This window comes from Protomyctophum parallelum, assembly GCF_964188405.1.
Source record: "Protomyctophum parallelum genome assembly, chromosome: 11".
NCBI lineage: Eukaryota > Metazoa > Chordata > Actinopteri > Myctophiformes > Myctophidae > Protomyctophum > Protomyctophum parallelum.
In genome coordinates, this window is record NC_139707.1 from 24389897 (window position 1) to 24410247 (window position 20351).

Sequence of the window (20351 nt, forward strand, 5' to 3'; positions counted from 1 at the left end):
CTCCCTCTATAAAAATGGATAGATAAAACACTGACGATTTTATTTTGTAAACCATTTTTAACCCTCACAACTATTTTTGTAGCCTTGGAGGCAGACCCGAGGCATTTCGGGTTCATGATCTGGTCGGGAGTGGATGATAATTTACGTTATGTTGTAGTCTGTAGCCTTGATGTGGCGTATGGTTTCTTCAAGTACTTATTGGGATAGTTTGTTTGGTATATCCATCTTATCCCAACTCGTAGCGACTGGCGAGACTAAAAACAAACAGGGGAGACCAAAACAAAGCGACGCTTGGAATACGTATATTTTTATTTTATTTTTTATCATCCGGTCTAAAGTGGCCGAGACGGGATCACACAGGCACATTTAGGAACACAGACACAGACCAGGCTTTCCTCCGAGGTGGAAAGTCTGGTGCCGAGAGGTTGCTAGTTTTGATCTTGGACATAAACATTACCATGCATCTCAAACCTTTTACCTAATACCTGAAGTTAGGGCGCTTCTAGTTTGGTTCTGGCTGTTCACAAAATGTTGGTTCTGGAGCTAATAAAAATACAGTGGGTACTCTTTGTATCTCTGTGTGGAAAAAAGCTATTGGTTATTGGTCCCCAATTTCTCATGTACCGACAAGTCCTCATCGGGAGGCTGTGTGTGTGTGATGACCTTTGGTTTTAGTATGCTGGTACGGCTCAAATGATAGAGTGGTCACTGCTAAGGCTTTTGCTGACTGTGAGAGATGTCAAGACGCGTGCACACACACACACACACACACACACACACACACACACACACACACACACACACACACACTTCATAGATCTTTTATGGTAAGTGGCAGTGAGTGGAAATCGAAGTGTAGCAGTGCATGGATACCTTAAGCATATTTAAAGAGAGTTCTCCGTGTGAGCATGTGTGTGTGTGTGTGCTACCTGGATAGTTGTGCATTTGGCTGATTGGAACCTTTCATTGATCTGCTCTAGACTAATCAATCAGGCTCTAATCGATCTGATTAGGAAGAGGATCATATGAGTATAAATGGAGGCTGTTCGGTTTGTCACGCACGGGAGTGTCTCTGTGTGTGTGTGTGTGTGTGTGTGTGTGTGTGTGTGTGTGTGTGTGTGTGTGTGTGTGTGTGTGTGTGTGTGTGTGTGTGTGTGTGTGTGTGTGCATAATGTGCATGTATGCATCATGCTTGACATTGATTTTCCATAGCGTAGTCCATCACAACCTTTTCATAAAACACATTGAGTCTATGCAGGAAAATGTGTGTGTGCTCATGCACCGTGACGCACACACCTGTTCTCTTCCAACCTCCACGTATCCCCTGCTAACCTCTATAAACCTTGAATTGATCAGGCCACATCAATGAAAGAGAGAGGGAGTTAAGATGAGGTGAGGTGAGAGAAATACACGAGAGTGGAGATGTTTGAGAAGTGTTTAAGCATTTAGCCTTGAGGTGGGTCAATATGGTGAGCTTTGTAAGACACTGTAGCTGAGAATAGGAATATTAATTCAACCCATCAAGACAAATGCCTTCTAAATCAGTAGTTGAATAATTTGAAGCATTTCCCAAATGCCCATGGTGAAGCAGGTCGGACGTCAACTTGACGTAGTCACAGACGCCGTCCTAACGCGATGCTCAGGTGGCATTAAAGGCCAGCCAGTCATGCCAATCATGAAAGTCTCGCCACTACATCACCACCACTAGTCCTCTGGGTGTTTGTCGACAGCTGGCTTTTAAAGCCACCTGTAAAAATGAAATGAATAAATCAGAGTTTACTAAAGTAGCAAGTAGGCCCAATCTAGTACATGAAAGGTAGCGATGCGTCTTTGATCCATGTCTCAGATGTCTTGTTTTCAGACTCGCCAAAACTGCCTTGACATTTTGGGTTTTTTCTCAGGATGGCTCAATGAAAGGAAGTGAGAGACGTTAAGAGACAGGTACCTATTTCATCACAGCAGAAGAAGGTGGAGAGACAGACTGCTGACTTACTTTTGCAATTAATTGCAATTTACCACAGTTATCTCTTGATTCTCTGGATTTTACTTTCATGAAAAAAGCTGAAGGCCTTTTTTTTAACTGTACAGCATGTCTGTCAGTATTCCAATGATGATTTTCTCTCTTATTCTTGTCTTTTGACTTTTATGCACTCAATTGCGTCATATTCTTTGTCTCTGTCTTTCTGTCTGTCTGTCTCTCTCAGTCTCTCTTTGTGTTTCCTGTCACATAGAGTAGAGCTAAAGGCATCTTCTTTCTCATCTGTCTCTGGTCGCTTTTCACCTGTACTTAACTTCCTAAGAGCGTCTTGCGTTTTGTGTCCAGCGTCTACCCACTTTTTCAGTTATTTGTCTGGCCATCACTCCCTCTCCTCTCACCCCATCTCTTCATTTCTCTCTCTGACGCACATAGACGCTTATGTGTGCAACCATCCATTTATTTATTTGTAATTGTAATGTTACTGTGTAGCGTTCAGCATTGAGCAGCATGCTAACCCTCAGCAGGCTGGTATTCAGTGTTCAGATCAATGCCTTCCACTGAGAGAAGAGGAGAGGAGAGGGGGCTGGGGGGGTACGTGTCGAGTGAGAGAGAACGGAAGAATGTCATGTCGTCAGAGACCAAAATGTGAGAGATGAAACGGGCAGATGGATCAAAAGAGTGTGACAGAACAGGAGAGAGTGTGAGATGATGGCGGAGAGAGAGAGGGAGAGAGAGAGAGAGGAGGGCGTGCGGCGACTGGCAGCGGACAGACAGAACAGTTGGTGAGACAGAAGGGGGTGGGAGGGGCCAGATAAGGTGTGATCTTCTGGAACTCGATGTGTGCGGCTGCACTCTGTCTGTGTGCTCGACTATACTGGAACAAATGCATGCAGTACATACAGTACATGCACGCACACAGTCCACTCGCGGTTTAACCACATGAACCCCTAGCGTCCCTGTTCTGGAGTGAAGAGATTTGGTGTGGAGGGAAAAAACAAAATCATGGGGCATTATAACCTGTAGACCCTGTACAGCAGTGGTTCCCAAATCTTTTCATGTCAAGGACCCCCTTAATGACACTCATTAGCCCACGTACCCCCATTAGAATAAATATGCCAGGGACCCCCATAAGAGAAGATTTTTACGGCTCTAGCAGTGATGTTCAACTATTTTAATTTCAAGGACCCCCCAGATTGATATGCAACAGACTACGGCCATTTAATGGCATTTCTATTGTGAAATGAGATTGTAAAATCAATGTTATTTTAACTCTGAGTGTCTCAGAGTTACAGACCCATAAGGGTCCATTTGGTTCCAAACTATGATTTAGCTGACCCCCTGGAACCCCCTCAAGGACCCCTAGCAGGGGAACCAATGCTGTACAGCACTTTGGTCTATTTCTATTGTTGTAAATGTGCTTTATGAATACATTTTGATTTGACTGTGGAACAGTCAACAAAGTATACAGGGTTTAAGTGGTATACTAACCATAATCGGGTGACATGATGAGGCCTTATTAGTGTTGTGAAACAATCACATTTCAACAACTTTGGAGTAAAGCTGCGTTCACACCTGAATGTATAAATTTGCCTCCGTTCGTCCCGTTTGTACCGCGGCAGGTCGCGCCGTGCCCGTTTGCATTGACATTGTATGTAATCGCGCCGCTCTAACCATCCAAGTCTGAACGCACCTTAAGAGGATACACGAACAGGAAGATCCAGGATGAATAGGTGAACTGTAGCATGCATCCGCATGACAGTTGTACAGTTCTACTGTTTTTCATTGTTGGTTCTAATAATGAGTTGTGTGTTGGGGAATGCCTGTCTACACTGTTTTCATTTATATTTATTGTTTGCCTTCATGCGCAGAAATCAGTGCCAGTGTATCGGAGTGCAATGAATAATGTTGTGTTGGTTGTCATGTACTGTTTGTTCATCTGTGTGTGTGTGCACGCGCGCGTGTGTTTGTGGGGTGTGTTTCTGTTTATCAGGAAGCCTCTGGCTTTACTGGCAAAGTCCCCTTTATTTTCTCCTGGCTTCTATAGACACACACACGTGCGCGTGCACACACACACACACACACACACACACGCCGGTCTATTCAGCTTCGGCGTGGAGGCCCCTAGAACAGTATGTTGACAAGCCGTGTGCTATGCAACTCTAAACGCAGACTCAGTGCAATGCTCAATAGACAGGGATTCCACTATATAACGCAGCTAAAGCTAGCTCGTCGCCACACACACACACACACACACACACACACACACACACACATACACACACACACACACACACACACACACAGACACACAGACACACAGACACACAGACACACACACAAACACACACACACACATGCATACAAACACAGCACAGCAAGAGCAGACACGAATGGAGGCAGAAGTCAGACGCTAGGCACACACACATACACACCGTCGCAGCGATGCTGGGCTCCTTGGACGTCCTCTATAGCGTTCTCATCCACAAGGTAACGCACGGCTAAATGCAGTGTAGAAATACTCTGTTGCAAGTAAAAGTAAAACTTTCTAAACGTAGAAGTTACTCATCGTGCAGAATGTCTCATTTCAAGTTTTGAAAAATAAAAATATATTTTCAAATGACCGAAATGTATTTTCAGGCTGAAGTGGATAATAATGTTTTGTAATAATAATCAAAATCTACAAACTAACTAGTAACTAAAGTTTTTAAATAATTGTACAATAAAAGTAAAAGTACAATATTTATATTTATAAGTGGAAATATCTCACAATTGTTACTTTCCACCACTGGAAAGGAATAGCCAGCACACAAGACATGTCCTTTTCACATGGTTTATTTACCTCTGACGGACAGCGGACGTGTTTCGGCCTAACCGGCCTTCCTCAGCGGTTCCTGGCTATTCCTTTATTTCCATGTTTACCTCTGAGCCTTGCATCCACAGTATAAGTTCCATGTTTACCTTTGAGCCTTGCATCCACAGTATAAGACTACTCTTCTAATTTGGAGTGTTGCTGGTTTTCTGTCTTTGCAGTTTCTGTTCCTCTCGACGCACAACTAAAGCCTGACGTGTGCTTCATCGCACAACGGCATCGCTCGCCGAAAATAGCCGCTCTACAAGCTTGTCTTTTTGGGTCCACACGGCGCTGCTGTACAACATCTTATATAAATGAAGCATAAGAGAACATTGAATATCTTTTCTGCACAATGCACGGCCATTTAATGTGGACTGAGGAGCCACCGGCTTTCATTGTGTATTGAGCGAATGGATTTATGTATTTATGTTGTGTCTGACATTCGGTTCGAGGTCTTTAGATGTGAAAATGGGGTTGCGCTGGCTTGGATACTGAAGCTTGTATCCCCCCCCCCCCCCCCCCCCCCCCTCTCTCTCGCTCGCCATCACAATGTGATGCATTGTGAGCTTGTAGATGAGCAATCTTTGCTATTCAATGTACAACAAAAGTGTAGAGGGCTTAAGTGGTTACCAGCACCTCACATTGTCTGGAAGAGCAAGACAGAACCCGTTGTGTTTCTCTCTCTCTCCAGCTGATGGCGGTGTATGAGGAACAGGAAGCCCAGCAGAGGGGCGGAGCAAGCACAAGCCCAGCCCCCAGCCCAGAACTCTACCAATCGGAGCTGTCCGTCTTCCAGCCAATTAGAGGAGGGGAGATTGAGGTCAACTCTTCCGCTCTCAAATCCAGTGAGTATCCGTGTAGTATGTCTCTTTAAGTGTCTTGATTTCTTTTTTTAATCTAGGTATTTGTTTTATTTTAAAATGATGAACAATATATTTTGCGCGAAGTGTTTGACCTCTAAAATAAATGAAAGAAGAATAAATCTGCTTCAGATAAAGTGTGTGATGTGAAATTAAATTAGCGATTGGTTCCAGATGTAGCACTTTGATCAAAGTCATGAAGTGAGCTGTGACTCAGTGCTCTCTGGAGGATGAACTCTGACCTTGACCTCAGTTAGGCTCTGGGATGTATCACGGTACGCCGCTAGTGCTCCATAATTTTATTAAGGTTGTGTTGAACTTCGGTAGAACCTTGGGGTTGTATAGAAGATCATTCACTGTTATTGTATGCCGTAATGGGTCTCCAATTACAGTTTTCGATATGAACAAAGCTGATTAGTTCAATATACATATAAAATTCCAATACAAATAAATGAGTCCTGGAACTTTGCTCGCATTACACCAGCAATGGTGAACTATCGATTTCTGTATTAGAGTAGCTTGAAAATGGAGAAATGACTGGTCATCAAAAAATGTAAAGATTTTTACATTGTGATTACGAGCTGTGCGACCTCCTTCTTTATCTCCTGTAGTCAGCACCTCCCCACTATTGGTGTGCGCTCCTACCTCTCTGTATTAGAGCGCTAACATCACTATTGGTTTGGTATTTTAACATGAATACAGCCATTTCATGTTCCCAAAACTATGTTCCAGGACTTGCTGTATTTCGTACTGGCAGCATCCACTTTACCATAAATGCATTTTTCTAAGCCTTTCTCACCATACAATAACAGTGAATAGTACCACTATTAAGCCAAGCGATGCAATGTGCCGCATTTAGCTTTAGCTATCTTGGGATATTCGCAAACATTTTTGAGGATTTACGAGCTAATTAATTGCATGGCACTAATTTTACAGACAAGTGAGACAACCCATCCTACTGCAGGTTCCCGGGAAGGATTAAGGATTCATTCCGATAAAAAAACATGTGACGAGGCAAGAAGTGACAGAATTACTAACTTCATTACAGAAATGGTATAGTCCTGGATATTCGTATACAAAGAATACAAATAAAATCTTCATTCTATTTTAGCACAGCAAGGAGTAAACAAGACATTTCAGCCACAGGCTGAATCAACGTCTCGGATGTGCCGCCATTTTCCATTGTTGGAAATGATAGATTCATTGTCCTCAAACTAACCATGATGAAATGTCTGATTGATATCAGACATTTTATATTTATTCATTCTTTTTTATTTATTTATGTGCACAAGAGATTATGATTAATGTATTTTACCAACTGGCACAATGACATAATAGAATCTGAATAAAATTATTTTGGGGGTATTATTTTTACGTAGAGGTCAACTCAAGATATTCACAATGAGCTATTTCGGACCCTGAATCTGGCAACGTGGAGTCCCTAGTTGTCAAGTGTGGTGCTTCATCCTGAAAGAAAAAGACCAAAGTAGACGAGTGCTCGCTCAGGAATTAGAATGTGTGTTCAATTAGAAAACATGTTGATTTCTTGCATCCCCAATGGCCACCTCATCATTGTGTCAACCTTGGGAGTATGCATCTGTGAGGACAGGCCAGATCACAACGTATTAACTTTGACAACTTTGGCCTCTAGATTTCTGACCTCGCTGGCCTCCGGGGAGCAAACAAACATTGATTCACAGCAGTGATTCTCTCACAGTGCTGGGTGGGGCTGACGTGGAGGTGTGACGGCGGCGGTGCATGGCCTGCTATGTTATCTCATAGTTTTCCTTTTTCTTTTAAAAACGTAAACTTGAACCTGTCGACGCAACACATTGTGAGCTTGTAGATTGGCTATTTTCTGAAGTTACAGTATTCAGTGTAGGGAAAAACAGGAGGGAGCCTAGTATAGAACCCTTGGGAATCTGGTCAACTAAGTACGGTATAGAGTTCAAGTTGTTAGCAGGAGGTTGGCACATGGTAGCGATGCGCAAATCTGTGAGCTTGCAAATAGGTTATCTTCGGTGAAGATCTTTTTTATTGTCGATGGAAAAACACGAGGGGGGGTAGTATAGACCCCTGGGGGACTTTGGTTCAACTAAGTATACTATGTAGGGTTTAATTGGCTAAGGGGACTAAACTGTGAAAGCAAGGAAAAGATACACAGCACTATTATAAACACAGAAAAATAAATTAGACAACGGAGCACATTTTTCTATGGATGAAGAATTTTTCATTTTCCACTATTGACATCCACACCTTACATTTAAACATTAAAACATAATCTTACTGATTTGTTTTGGTTTTGGATATATTAGCTATATTGTGTTTTCGGTGTACAGTATGATGATGTTAAACGTTACTGTGAACTGCCAATTAACCATGAACCCTAGCTTCCCTATTCTGACCTGTCATAGTAGGTGAACATTTGACAAAAACAATCATCTAAGGCTAAGCTATATAGCTTGCTGCTTAATTAAATTAAATTTTAACTTCCTGGTGGTGTAGTTCCAGACTATATACTAGCATTCGGTGATTGTGGAATAGTTGTCTGGTATACGAGAGACTATATTGCATAGTACAGTAGAGACAAACGGGAAACAGTTCCAGAGAGAGACGGGGAGTGACACCCAGCAAAGGTTGTCGGGCTCGGGCATTGAACCCGCGACTTGGTGTCAGGCCACATTAGAGCTTATGTGAGGTATGCACCTTAACCACTAGGGCCACCGGCTCCCCTCCGTCGAAACATGATTGTCTCCACCAGGCCGAAGGCATGTGGGGAGAGTATGTTTTGCACTCCGTCCGTCCGTTTGTGTGTCCGTCCGTCCGTCCGTCCGTGTGTCCGTGAACAGCTAATCTCGGCCACCGTTAACCCGGTCGATGCCAAATTTTGCACACACACTCCCTGGATGCCAACGATGAACCTCTGCCCCAAACTTTCCAGAACGGCCTGTTATAGCGCCACCAGGAGGCCGCTTTGTGCAAAACAAGTTTTTGCACAGTACACCTACAGATTTTGTCCAAACATCACGCAAATTGGTACACACACTCCCTGGATGCCAACGATGAACCTCTGCCCCAAACTATCCAGAACGGCCTGTTATAGCGCCACCAGGAGGCCGCTTTGTGCAAAACAAGTTTTTGCACAGTACACCTACAGATTTTGTCCAAACATCACGCAAATTGGTACACAGTCTCTCTAGAGCCATTCAACCAAACCGGTCTTTCAGATTTCTCAGACTCCATCCTGATTGGTTAAGATTGGCTTCCAAAGTTCACAGGAGTGCTCAGTTTCAAACAAAATGCTGCAAATCATGAACACATCGCGTGATTTCCGTGAAATTGTGCACCCACATTCCCACTAGGCCCAGGACAAAATGCCACATGAACAATTTCAACTCAGCCTCAAGGTGGCGCTATAACTGGCCCAAAAGTGTTTTTACCTCTAACTGCACGGATCTGTGGATAACCTGGTGGAGACCTGTGCCCAGAAGGGCACTTTTTCTAGTTTACTCTGGGCTGGAATTGAAGAGGAGAAAAGGCAATGAAATGAGAAGAGACAGAAGAAAGGAAAGCGAAGGCGGGAGAGAGGAAGTGTATGTGTTCTGTCAGGCTGTGGAATGAACTCTGATGTCTCTGTCTGGTTCCTGTTACCTGGACTAGATAGATCATCTCTCTCTTCTCTCTCTATCTCTCTCTTTGTCTCTCTCTGTCTCTCTTTCTCTCTCTCTCGCTCTGCCTTATGTCAGGTCAAGTGCCTGTTTTAGATGTGCGTGTGAGAGGGCCTACAGTCGTGGTAACTTGGTCCAAACTTCACTTCACCTTAAACATAACAAACCGTACAGATGATGAATTACAGTACATGCGTGCAGCGTACGCCCAATATTCTGCATCTCATATACAGTATGTATATATCATTACAGTGCCTGTACCTCTGCATGGTAGATTGGAGTTATGTCTGTTCCCTCTGTGATATCTGTGATCAGAAACAGGCTCTATACTGTCCATCCGACTGGAGCGCTCGGCATGCAAGGCATATTGTACACTGAGTGCAACGGTTACATTTAAATAAACCAAGCCTGTCGAAACATAGAAACCTAAGCCTGAGTAGACAATATAATGACCCAAAACATTTTAAAAGTGAAATATCCCTTTAATATAGACTTTTACTTTTGTGATTAAGTATCAAGGCTAAATACCAAATCTATTAAATTAAATAATGGATTTTTTTCATTTCCGTGATTAATGCAACAGTCATATCCATGTCAGGCTTTAGGCTATATTGCTTTGGGCATATCAGGGCATAAGCCAAGTGGTTCATTAGTCTATTAGTGATTACTAAAAAGCATGCACGCACGCACATGCATACGCACAATTGGAGTTGGGGAAAAATGTCCTAAGTGATTATTGTTCATCTTTAAAATGCATAGATTTATACTGTAATCTGCTAAATGTTCTTGTCGTGGGGGCATTTCTAAAATCCAGACTAAGGCATAATCTGAGCCTAATCCATAAAGGTAGTTATACTGTAGCACGAATTAGTAGCATTAAATGACCATACGTGGTCTGGCACCACGTATGGTCCGGCTACTTTTGGTGAATGTTCCCCCCAGAATAGGAATACTGGGGTTTAAGTGGAATAAACCGAACGCCAAGTATAAAAGTTATTTTCAGTCTGTCCTAAAGGAAACCCATTCTCTCCAGTTTGACAGACATACTGTATCTTTAGGGGGGGGGGGGGGGGGGGGTGGTGCATACTTAGTTTAGACCAGGGGGGCAGTCGGACAGATATTTTGTGAAGCCACTAAGGAAATCGGGACTTCCTGAAAGTTCATATAATGGCCTGTTGTGGCGCTGTCATTGGGCCCAAAAAAACCCATATCCCCATAGAGGTCCATGTATTTGGGCCCAACTTCACCTAGACTGTATTACCTTAATAAACATGGTCATGAATACTTTCTGCTTCCAGTCACTAGTTTAAAGTCTCATTTCTCATGTCATAATATTCTTTTTGGAAAATGATGGTCCCATTTATTTAAGAAATGACCATAAAGTCGAGTATGTTCTGAGGGGCGTGGCTACCGTTACAGTCTATGATCGGGAGCCACCCCCAGTTCGAGTCAAAATAAAAACCAACAAAGAAGAAGGGGGGAAGTCCCGCCTCGTTGTCTTGGCCAGCCAATGGCCAGCTGGGCCCAAACGGATCTAGAAAGATGGCGATTTACAATTCAAGGACTGACAGTCTATGGTTTAGACTAGTCATTGGTTAGACATGGGTTAAGGTTAGGTTTAGGTGTACTGCCCCGTGGGAGGATAGGTTTAGGCTTAGGATGAGGGTTTGAGATAGGTTGTAGTTGTAGGACTAATGACTGGTCTAACCAATGACTAGTCTAAACCAAAAACTCTTAAGTCTAAACTAAGTACTGCACCCCTTTAGGGGAGATATTTCCATATCATTAATATGACAAAAGGTGCTATAAAGTAACAATGCAATCCAGGGGTGAAAATGTTATGTACACAGGTGCCCTGCCTGAGCCTAAATAGTTTGAGAACAACTGGTGTACAGTATGATGCAGCCACTGTAAAGACAAGAAGTTTAGTCTGTGAGAGCTCCTGTCAGCAGAGATTAATGCTAATGGACTAGTGTCAGCGAAGATTAGTGGTAACCCAACCCTGGTGACTATCTCTGTTGTATGGGTGAGAAGGTCAGGAGAAGGTCTCTCTCTATCCTTTCTATTTCCTATTTCTGTCCTTACCTATCTCACTCACTGCCTCTCTCTCCTTCTCGCCACACATCCGTCTTTCCCTTTAGACTTTCTTCATTTGACTTAAACGAGAGTTGTTTTTCCTCTCACACAGAGGTGGGTATAGACCGATTCCGTACCGGTTTCATGGTCGCAGCCTACGTATTTCCTGTAGGCGGACTCGACGTAGCTGCGGGGGTAAAACCCTCACCAGACGCACATCTTCCACTACAGTGAACGGCAGAGTGACTGATGTTAGTTTGCCTCAAACTTTACTCCTTTACCTGCTTTTTTACTAACACTAACATTACAAAGATGCCCAGAACATCGAGATGAACCTGTGTAGTTTATGGCTGCTCCAACAGTAGTGGCAACATAACAAATAAAATAAAACGGAATGTCTATATCCACCGCGATGGCTGAGACCAGAGCCATTGAGCAATGGTTGAGACAAAGCAGTGAAAGATACATAACGCCAGTCTTACCCAATACCAAATATTTCTGTTTTATTAACACAAGGCTGCTGTACTTTATACCTCATACTTTAAATGCTTAGTATGAGGTATAAAATACAGCAGCCTTGTGTTCATAAAACAGAAAGATTGGGTATTGGGTAAGATTGAAATTATGTATCTTGCAGGATTCTTCACTGCTTTGTCTCAACCATTACTCAATGGCTCTGGTCTCAGCCATCGCGGTGGATATTAGACATTCCGTTTTATTTTATTTGTTATGTTGCCACTACTGTTGGAGCAGCCATAAACTACACAGGTTCATCTCGATGTTCTGGGCATCTTTGTAATGTTAGTGTTAGTAAAAAAGCAGGTAAAGGAGTAAAGTTTGAGGCAAACTAACATCAGTCACTCTGCCGTTCACTGTAGTGGAAGATGTGCGCCTGGTGAGGGTTTTACCCCCGCAGCTACGTCGAGTCCGCCTACAGGAAATACGTAGGCTGCGACCATGAAACCGGTACGGAATCGGTCTATAGCTAAATGGGAGCTGGGATGGGAGTGCCGGTGTTAGGAGAATGTATACAGTAGTTGTTTTAAGCTTTTTTTCAGGTAATGTCAGTGTTGTAGATTGAGTGACAAGAAACCAAGCGCAGAAATGGGATACCTGGAAGACAAGATGATGGTTGTAGCTTGTACTGTAGCTTGTGTATTCTCGCTGTTTTTGCCTGACACTGCTTATTTATTTATGTTTACATATACACATACATACTGTAGTAATCGATAGAATAATCACTAAGAAAAGTATCAGTAGTTTAATACCAACACCATAAAGCAAAGAGCAAAACATCATCTCTAATTCCGTTCCATTTGTTATTTCCATTTCAAAGACAGGAAGTACAGATAATGCTGTTTAATGTCTTCCTGTTCCAGTCAAAGGCTTGCTCATCTACTGTACAGACTGGAGGATGACACATTACATGTTCCTCTCTTTTGTCTCTAGCACTCACTCACTCTTTCTCCTTTTCTCCTCATCACCATGTTCTTTGTCGTCGTCTTTTTCATGACCTATTATTCTCTCTCTCCCTCCCTCTCTGTCTCATCTCCTCCATCAGATTACACAATTGTTGTCTCTTTCTTTCTTTCTTTCTTTCTTTCTTTCTTTCTTTCTTTCTTTCTTTCTTTCTTTCTTTCTTTCTTTCTTTCTTTCTTTCTTTCTTTCTTTCTTTCTTTCTTTCTCCCTCCCTACCTCTTAATTCTCTCCGCAAAAAGGGAGGAATTGATTAGCCGTTCGATCTAATCCATCCCTTCTACCACCACCCAGACTTAAGAGCAACAAGGGTGCATTTTGACAGGATCAACGATCAATACATGAACCTGCAAAATGGTTAGGCGTATATGTAACCCCATTCCCCCACCACCACTACCAATATGTCTAAGCTCTGCTACTCGTCCCCTCTTGGATTAGCCAGTTCTTCTCCTTCTGACAAAGGAATCGGCCCTCCCATTTATGAAAATGAACTAAACTGCAATACAGTCCAATATCTATGCCAGTGTTTCTCAAATCTTTTCATGTCAAGGACCCCCAAATTGAAATGTATTTGGCTGCAAACTCCCATCTCAAAAATATTTTGTTCCAGAAGCAAAGATTTTAGTTAAAATGTTTGCTTTAATATAAAAATACATACACCACTGCATGTACGTATGCTAATGCATATCTGATATGGTTTTACAGCAACACAACACCAACATGTGGTAGGCCCAGGTGATCAGTGCTGGTGTTGGCTCTACAGCAACACAACACCAACATGTGGTAGGCCCAGGTGATCAGTGCTGGTGTTGGCACCTGAACAGAATGTTCAGGTGCTTTGAAGCAATCACTGTTTATCGTGGTTATTGGCACGCCAGTGATGCGGTCAGGAACGAGGCTTTAGCCGAAATTCCGCAAGCAACACTTAAAGGACCACTTCACCACTTTTCAACCTATCTTCATATAATAGGTCCTCACTAATAATCATGAAAAAATGGTGCAATTTTTTTTTTCTACTCGGCCTGTGTCTCATAGGAGGGCTGTGGGCAGTTCAGAAACAGTCTTCCAGTGACATCATCGATGGGGAATACAAGCTACTAGAAACTGCAGGCTTTCTAGTCCTGAAAAGTTGCAATGCGAAAATGGAAGCCATCGTTCTCACGATAATGAAAATCGAAATATTTTTGTAAAAGAATCTTGTTAAAAAAAAACATCTGCCTAATAATGTCACTGGAAGACGGTTTCTAAACTGCCCACAGCCGTCCTATGAGACACGGCATTTTTTCATGATTATTAGTGAGGACCTATTATATGAAGATAGGTTGAAAAGTGGTGAAGTGGTCCTTTAAGTGTGATTTTACAACAGTTGACCTTAAAAAAAACATGTCAACTTAATTTCATTGTAACTAAGAGATTCAATAGAAATTCATATAAATATTTTTTAATGCCAGATTTAGCCACTACGACCGCAAATGTCCCATGCAAACTGCTAGCCTAGCCACTCGGCCGGCTCTGCTCTGTGAGACTCAGCACAGCTGATTTTTGAGGTGTGCTAGCCCCTCCTATGTTCAGCTTTTAGTGTGTGTGCAAACACAAACTTTGTCCTATACAAACATTACATGCCATTGACAATGAATGGACAATTTTGAGTGTTCGTGTAAACACAAACATTGTGTACCACAAACATTGAAGACGAAGGTGAGGACACAAATTCTGATTTGCCGGAATGAGATTATGTAAGATGATGTACATGTAGGATGAGAAGATCTCCCCTCACTTCACACGGGTGTGATTTAAATGTTTTGATTTGGTCTGCCATTATGCTTGTTTAAGCCTGGGTAGATGGCTATTTCAACCAATCAGATTGCTTCCTCGAAACTACTTGTTGTGCAATCAATAATCTATCAAGCTTTGTAAAGATACACTACATAAATGTACTGTATTTTGTCCATCCTCTTCCTCCTTCATCTCCATACAAAGGCACAGCGCCGACTCACTGCAGGTGCTCTCTTTCTCTCAGCTTGTCTCCCCACCACCCCTCCCTGTCGCTGTCTGTGGCTTTCTATCCCCAAAGGAGCTGTAAATGTGAGCATGTTCTTGTTACTTGCGCAAGCAGAGCGCGCAAGTAATAATTTCGCCCAGTCTCTCACCGTGACAGCCAACCCGCCATTTGATGTGTATGCAAAAAACCATCAAATCTGTGCCTGTTTTGACCAAATGACCATATTTCTTATGTCGTCATTGAGAGCTAGTCATACGTATACTATATACATAACCAGTAAAAATAAAATAGCAAATTGTGCCTGATCTGCTGGGACCAGAGTACGTGGTGTGTATATGTATGACTAGCTCTCAATGATGACGTAAGAAATATGGTCATTTGTGTAATCTGGTCCCAGCAAACCAGGCACAGATTTGCTGTTTTTCTTGCATAAGCATAAAATGGCGGGTTGCCTGTCACAGTTTTTGGCGCAAAGTAACCACAGTATACCGCTAATCAACTTACAACTACATACTCTATATAGCATATGTATATGTATGTCTTACGTCATCATTTAGAGCTAGTCATACAGTACGTATACTATATACATAACCAGTAAAAATAAAATAGCAAATTGTGCCTGATCTGCTGGGACCAGAGTACGTGGTGTGTATTTGTATGACTAGCTCTCAATGATGACGTAAGAAATATGGTCATTTGTGTAATCTGGTCCCAGCAAACCAGGCGCAGATTTGCTGTTTTTCTTGCATACGCATAGAATGGCGGGTTGGCTGTCACGGTTTTTGGCGCAAAGTAACCACAGTATACCGCTAATCAACTTACAACTACATACTCTATATAGTATATGTATATGTATACGTATGTCTTACGTCATCATTGAGAGCTAGTCATACGTATACTATATACATAATCAGTAAAAATAAAATAGCAAATTGTGCCTGATCTGCTGGGACCAGAGTACGTGGTGTGTATATGTATGACTAGCTCTCAATGATGACGTAAGAAATATGGTCATTTGTGTAATCTGGTCCCAGCAAACCAGGCACAGATTTGCTGTTTTTCTTGCATAAGCATAAAATGGCGGGTTGGCTGTCACGGTTTTTGGCGCAAAGTAACCACAGTATACCGCTAATCAACTTACAACTACATACTCTATATAGTATATGTATATGTATACGTATGTCTTACGTCATCATTTAGAGCTAGACATACGTATACTATATACATAACCAGTAAAAATTAAATGGCATGTAATCACCTAAAACAGACCTTTCGAAATTAAACACATTTCTCGAAAACATGGTAAAGTATCTATCATCTCCGACTTCTGCAATTATGATAATAGGAGATTTCAATGAAGACCATAATACTGAGAAAGATAGAAGTATAAAGACCTACATGTCAAGATTAGGCTTTAAACAATTAAATACAAATCCAACTACAGATTACGGAAGTATTTTAGATCATGTATATTTTAACAAATGTGAAAGTATTATTACAGAAATTGAAGTTAGAGACACATATTACTCTGATCATGATTTAGTATTAATATCACTATAGTCCAAGATGAAATACATTTAAAACAATTGACAATTTACAATAAGTAATACAATAATTATACTGTATAATATATTTCAGTTTATATACACATATCAATGATTTATTTTTCTTTGAAAAACTAAAAAGGGATCTAGAATATATCTACATCGATAAAACTGTATTTCTTATATAGATAGAAACTTGAACCATACTTAATAATACTAGGTGTTTACATGCATAAAGTAGATAGGTAGCAAATAGTTACACCTAATAATTAGACATTTCAAACGTTCCTTCACAGAGATATTGAGATTCCACCGTTTACAGAATAATTATACTGTATAACATATTTTAATTCAGTTTATATACCATCATTGATCACATATCAATGATTTATTTTTCTTTAAAAAACTAAAAAGGGATCCAGAATATATCTACATTGATAAAACTGTATTTCTTATAGATAGAAACTTGAACCATACTTAAAGGACCACTTCACTACTTTTCAATCCATCTTCATATAATAGGTCCTCACTAATATTCATGAAAAAATTGCACAATCTTTTTCTACTCAGTCTGTGTCTCATAGGAGGGCTGTGGGCAGTTTAGAAACCGTCTTCCAGTGACATCATCATTAGGCAGATTTAGTTTTTAAACAAGATGTTTTTACAAAAACATTTAGATTTTCATTATCGTGAGAACAATGGCTTCCATTTTCGCATTGCAACTTTTCACGACTAGAAAGCCTGCAGTTTTTATTAGCTTGTATTCCCCATCGATGATGTCACTGGAAGACGGTTTCTGAACTGCCCACAGCCCTCCTATGAGACACAGACCTAGGACCTATTATATGAAGGTTGAAAAGTGGTGAAGTGGTCCTTTAATAATACTAGGTGTTTATATGCATAAAGTAGGTAGGTAGCAAATAGTTACACCTAATGATTATACATTTCAAACGTTCCTTCACAGAGATACTGAGATTTAACAGTTTACAGCGGTCGAAAGTACTTGCGCGCTCTGCTTGCACACTAGTTGGCCATTTATGGCCTACTAGTGTGCAACAAGCAAGTATGCACTCGACACAGTGCAGTTCTAGTTGTTTATGTAGACATATGGCTCCCTCTGTCAATATGGCAGGAGGGGCCGAGAGGACACATCTGACAATTACTGCTTTACCCTTAAAAATAAATGAAAAAAATAAATAGCTGGAGATTTTAAAATGTATGCACACACGACTTATGATGGTACACGCACGCACGCACGCACACACACACACACACACACACACACACGCACGCACACAGACTTTCAAACGGCTATGCTAACAGCACAGGCAGTAGTGTGCCATGCCTCATCCATCAGGCTTCGGTTAAATGATGATTTTATGCAGTGGGCTGATGAGATGTGAAGAGAGAGACATGATCATATGTTACCTTCTCTCTCTCTCGCACGCACGCACACACGCATGCAGTGTTGGCCAATTGGATACAATAATCTGCATGTGCAGCACACGCATGTGCAACACACACACACACACACACACACACACACACACACACACACACACACACACACACACACACACACACACACACACACATGTGATGTGAAGAGAGACGTCCCACATGCCAAAAAGAGATGCTCATGCAAGCAGGCATGATTTACTGTTTACTGTACGCTAATACATACAGAGACACAGCCACATGATACACACTGCAGTGAACCTTAACAGAAAATATACATTGGCATGTCATGTCATGTACCCTATGCATGCAAGTGCACACGCACTCTCAAAAACACACAGCGAGTACATGTACTTGCATGCATACTGTATGCACTATGCACATACATATCAAATCACCTACAGATCCATGACATAAATGATTACACGCCCAGTCGCCCACACATATACGTCTCAGACTGAAACATCTGACGAGCATGGATTATTAAAAGAGGCAGTTAATGGTTGGATTCATGTGCTGAATATTTAAATGGACAGTATGTAGTTTCTAGACTGTCGATACATTACACCCCTTTATCATTTCATGAAATTGTCTCTTAATCTCTTTTCTGCTCGCTTCTCTGTCTCTCTCTCTCTCTCTCTTTCTCTCTCTAGTATGACTCCCTGTCGCCTCAGTAAGTGACTCATTCTACAAGTAGACGATACATTTTTATGACAAGAATGGGAAATAAATAAGGTCTTTTAAGCGTTTGGTCCGATACCTAAAATATGAACGGGCTAAACTGATTGTAATTTCACAGCTTCATCAGTGGCAAAATAAATATAACATTCTACCGACTAAACATACAGATTTTTCACCCCAAACATAAAAATGGGCAACAGATCATTTTAAATGCTGGAAAATTAAAAGGGGCAGCGCCAGTGAGGGGTGATGGGGAGGAGAGTCTGAGAGAAAGAGAGGGAGAGAAGTGGAGAAAAGACAATTCTAGCTGCAGTGAGTCGGTACTGTGCCTTTTGACGAAGAAGGGGGAAGAGGATGGACAAAATACAGTAGATTTCTGATAAGCATAAGCCTCAGATGGACCAGTAGAGAAGATCGTCAAGCTGACCTCCAAGCAGAGCCAGAAGATGCGCTTAATGACTTTTAGAAACCTATATGGCAGAGTCACTTTCATTCATTGCAGATGCGTTATTATTGTATAAAACGAAGTCAGTCACAAGATGTTTTTCTATTGGCCACATGATGTCTCACGTCGTTTGTTTAACTGCTGCCCTAAACAAAGTCCATAGACTTGGTTGCCATTGGTTTTTTTGGCGCCAAAATTGAGGACGGAACTTGGTACTGTGATTGGACGGACAAATTAGCATGAATGGTGCCGAAATTGGTGCTGTGATTGGCTGGAAGGTGTGTCATTCTGCACTGTGATTGGCTGAGCATTGGGGACACCATAGGGGACATCCGATATATATAAGTCAGATAGAGGGGGAGAGACGAGAGAGTTATGGATTGGATATGTCCTATCCGGAACCGGTATGAACTAGTTGTATGTAAATGTCTGAAGTTGTCCCGTATCTGTTTCCCTGTATGTGTTCAGTATATGCAGCAGAAGTTGACAGTCAAAGTCTGTTTTTAGCATCTCTCTCTGCCAGTTATGTAACTGCAGATTGATCTGCTGTGAAATTAGCCCCAAATTGTCCTCGTTAAGTGTAACAGAGTGAGTTTCCACAGAGTTGTCAGTGTCCACATTAGCACATCTGTTCCCTTCCTCTTGGAAAGCCTGCACTGCCCGACTTCTCTTTCGCATGTGCAACCAAACAGATGCCTTCACTTGGCGTACAGCTATTACTTTGTAAACTCCCAAAACTTTTATATCAGCACCGTGGATGAGTACACATTCCCTCCCGACTTCACACATGTAACGCTATATAAAATCTTCTGTTTGTTCTTTGGCAAAATGTTAGTCGGATTGGTGAACACATGCACACCTGCAATGTTCTTTTTGTGTAATGGCCTGGTGTTCTTTTACAGGCACATTGAGTGAGAATGATAACTCGCAGGGTTGGATTTGCTGCTTTTTTTCCTTTTTTTAAGTTCATCTTGTCTGTTCATTATAGCAGAGTTTCAGACATTTCCCTGCAGAGCCGTGTGGAATTTACACATTCTATCTCTGTCAATATAGATGACATTCTAACAGCTGTTGTTTCATATAGGCTAGGGGAGGGCACGCGAGACATGGTTGCAGACAAGATGCGATGCACACATGCACAGTGTAAACTCAAGAGTCTACAAATGTAACCAAATGGTTACATTTGAGACTCCCAGACTTACAAGTTAATACACTGCATACATGGGCAGTGGGCACATGCAATATAGGCCCATATAAATTTCCTTTTGGACAGTTAATTAAACATTTCCTTGTCTGTGATGATATTTTGCTA

The 20351-nt window shown here is 41.7% G+C and overlaps 1 protein-coding gene across 1 annotated transcript in view; it reads left to right on the top strand.

Annotated features, from left to right (window-relative positions):
• Positions 1-20351, top strand: part of LOC310866935 (partitioning defective 3 homolog B-like) — a gene marked incomplete at its 3' end in the record, with an annotated part of 224820 nt that overhangs the window by 59248 nt on the left and 145221 nt on the right. The window contains exon 5 of the mRNA XM_083776730.1: positions 5521-5674. Within this exon, the coding sequence (XP_083632856.1) occupies positions 5521-5674 (154 nt within the window). The remainder of the gene's footprint in view (positions 1-5520; positions 5675-20351) is intronic.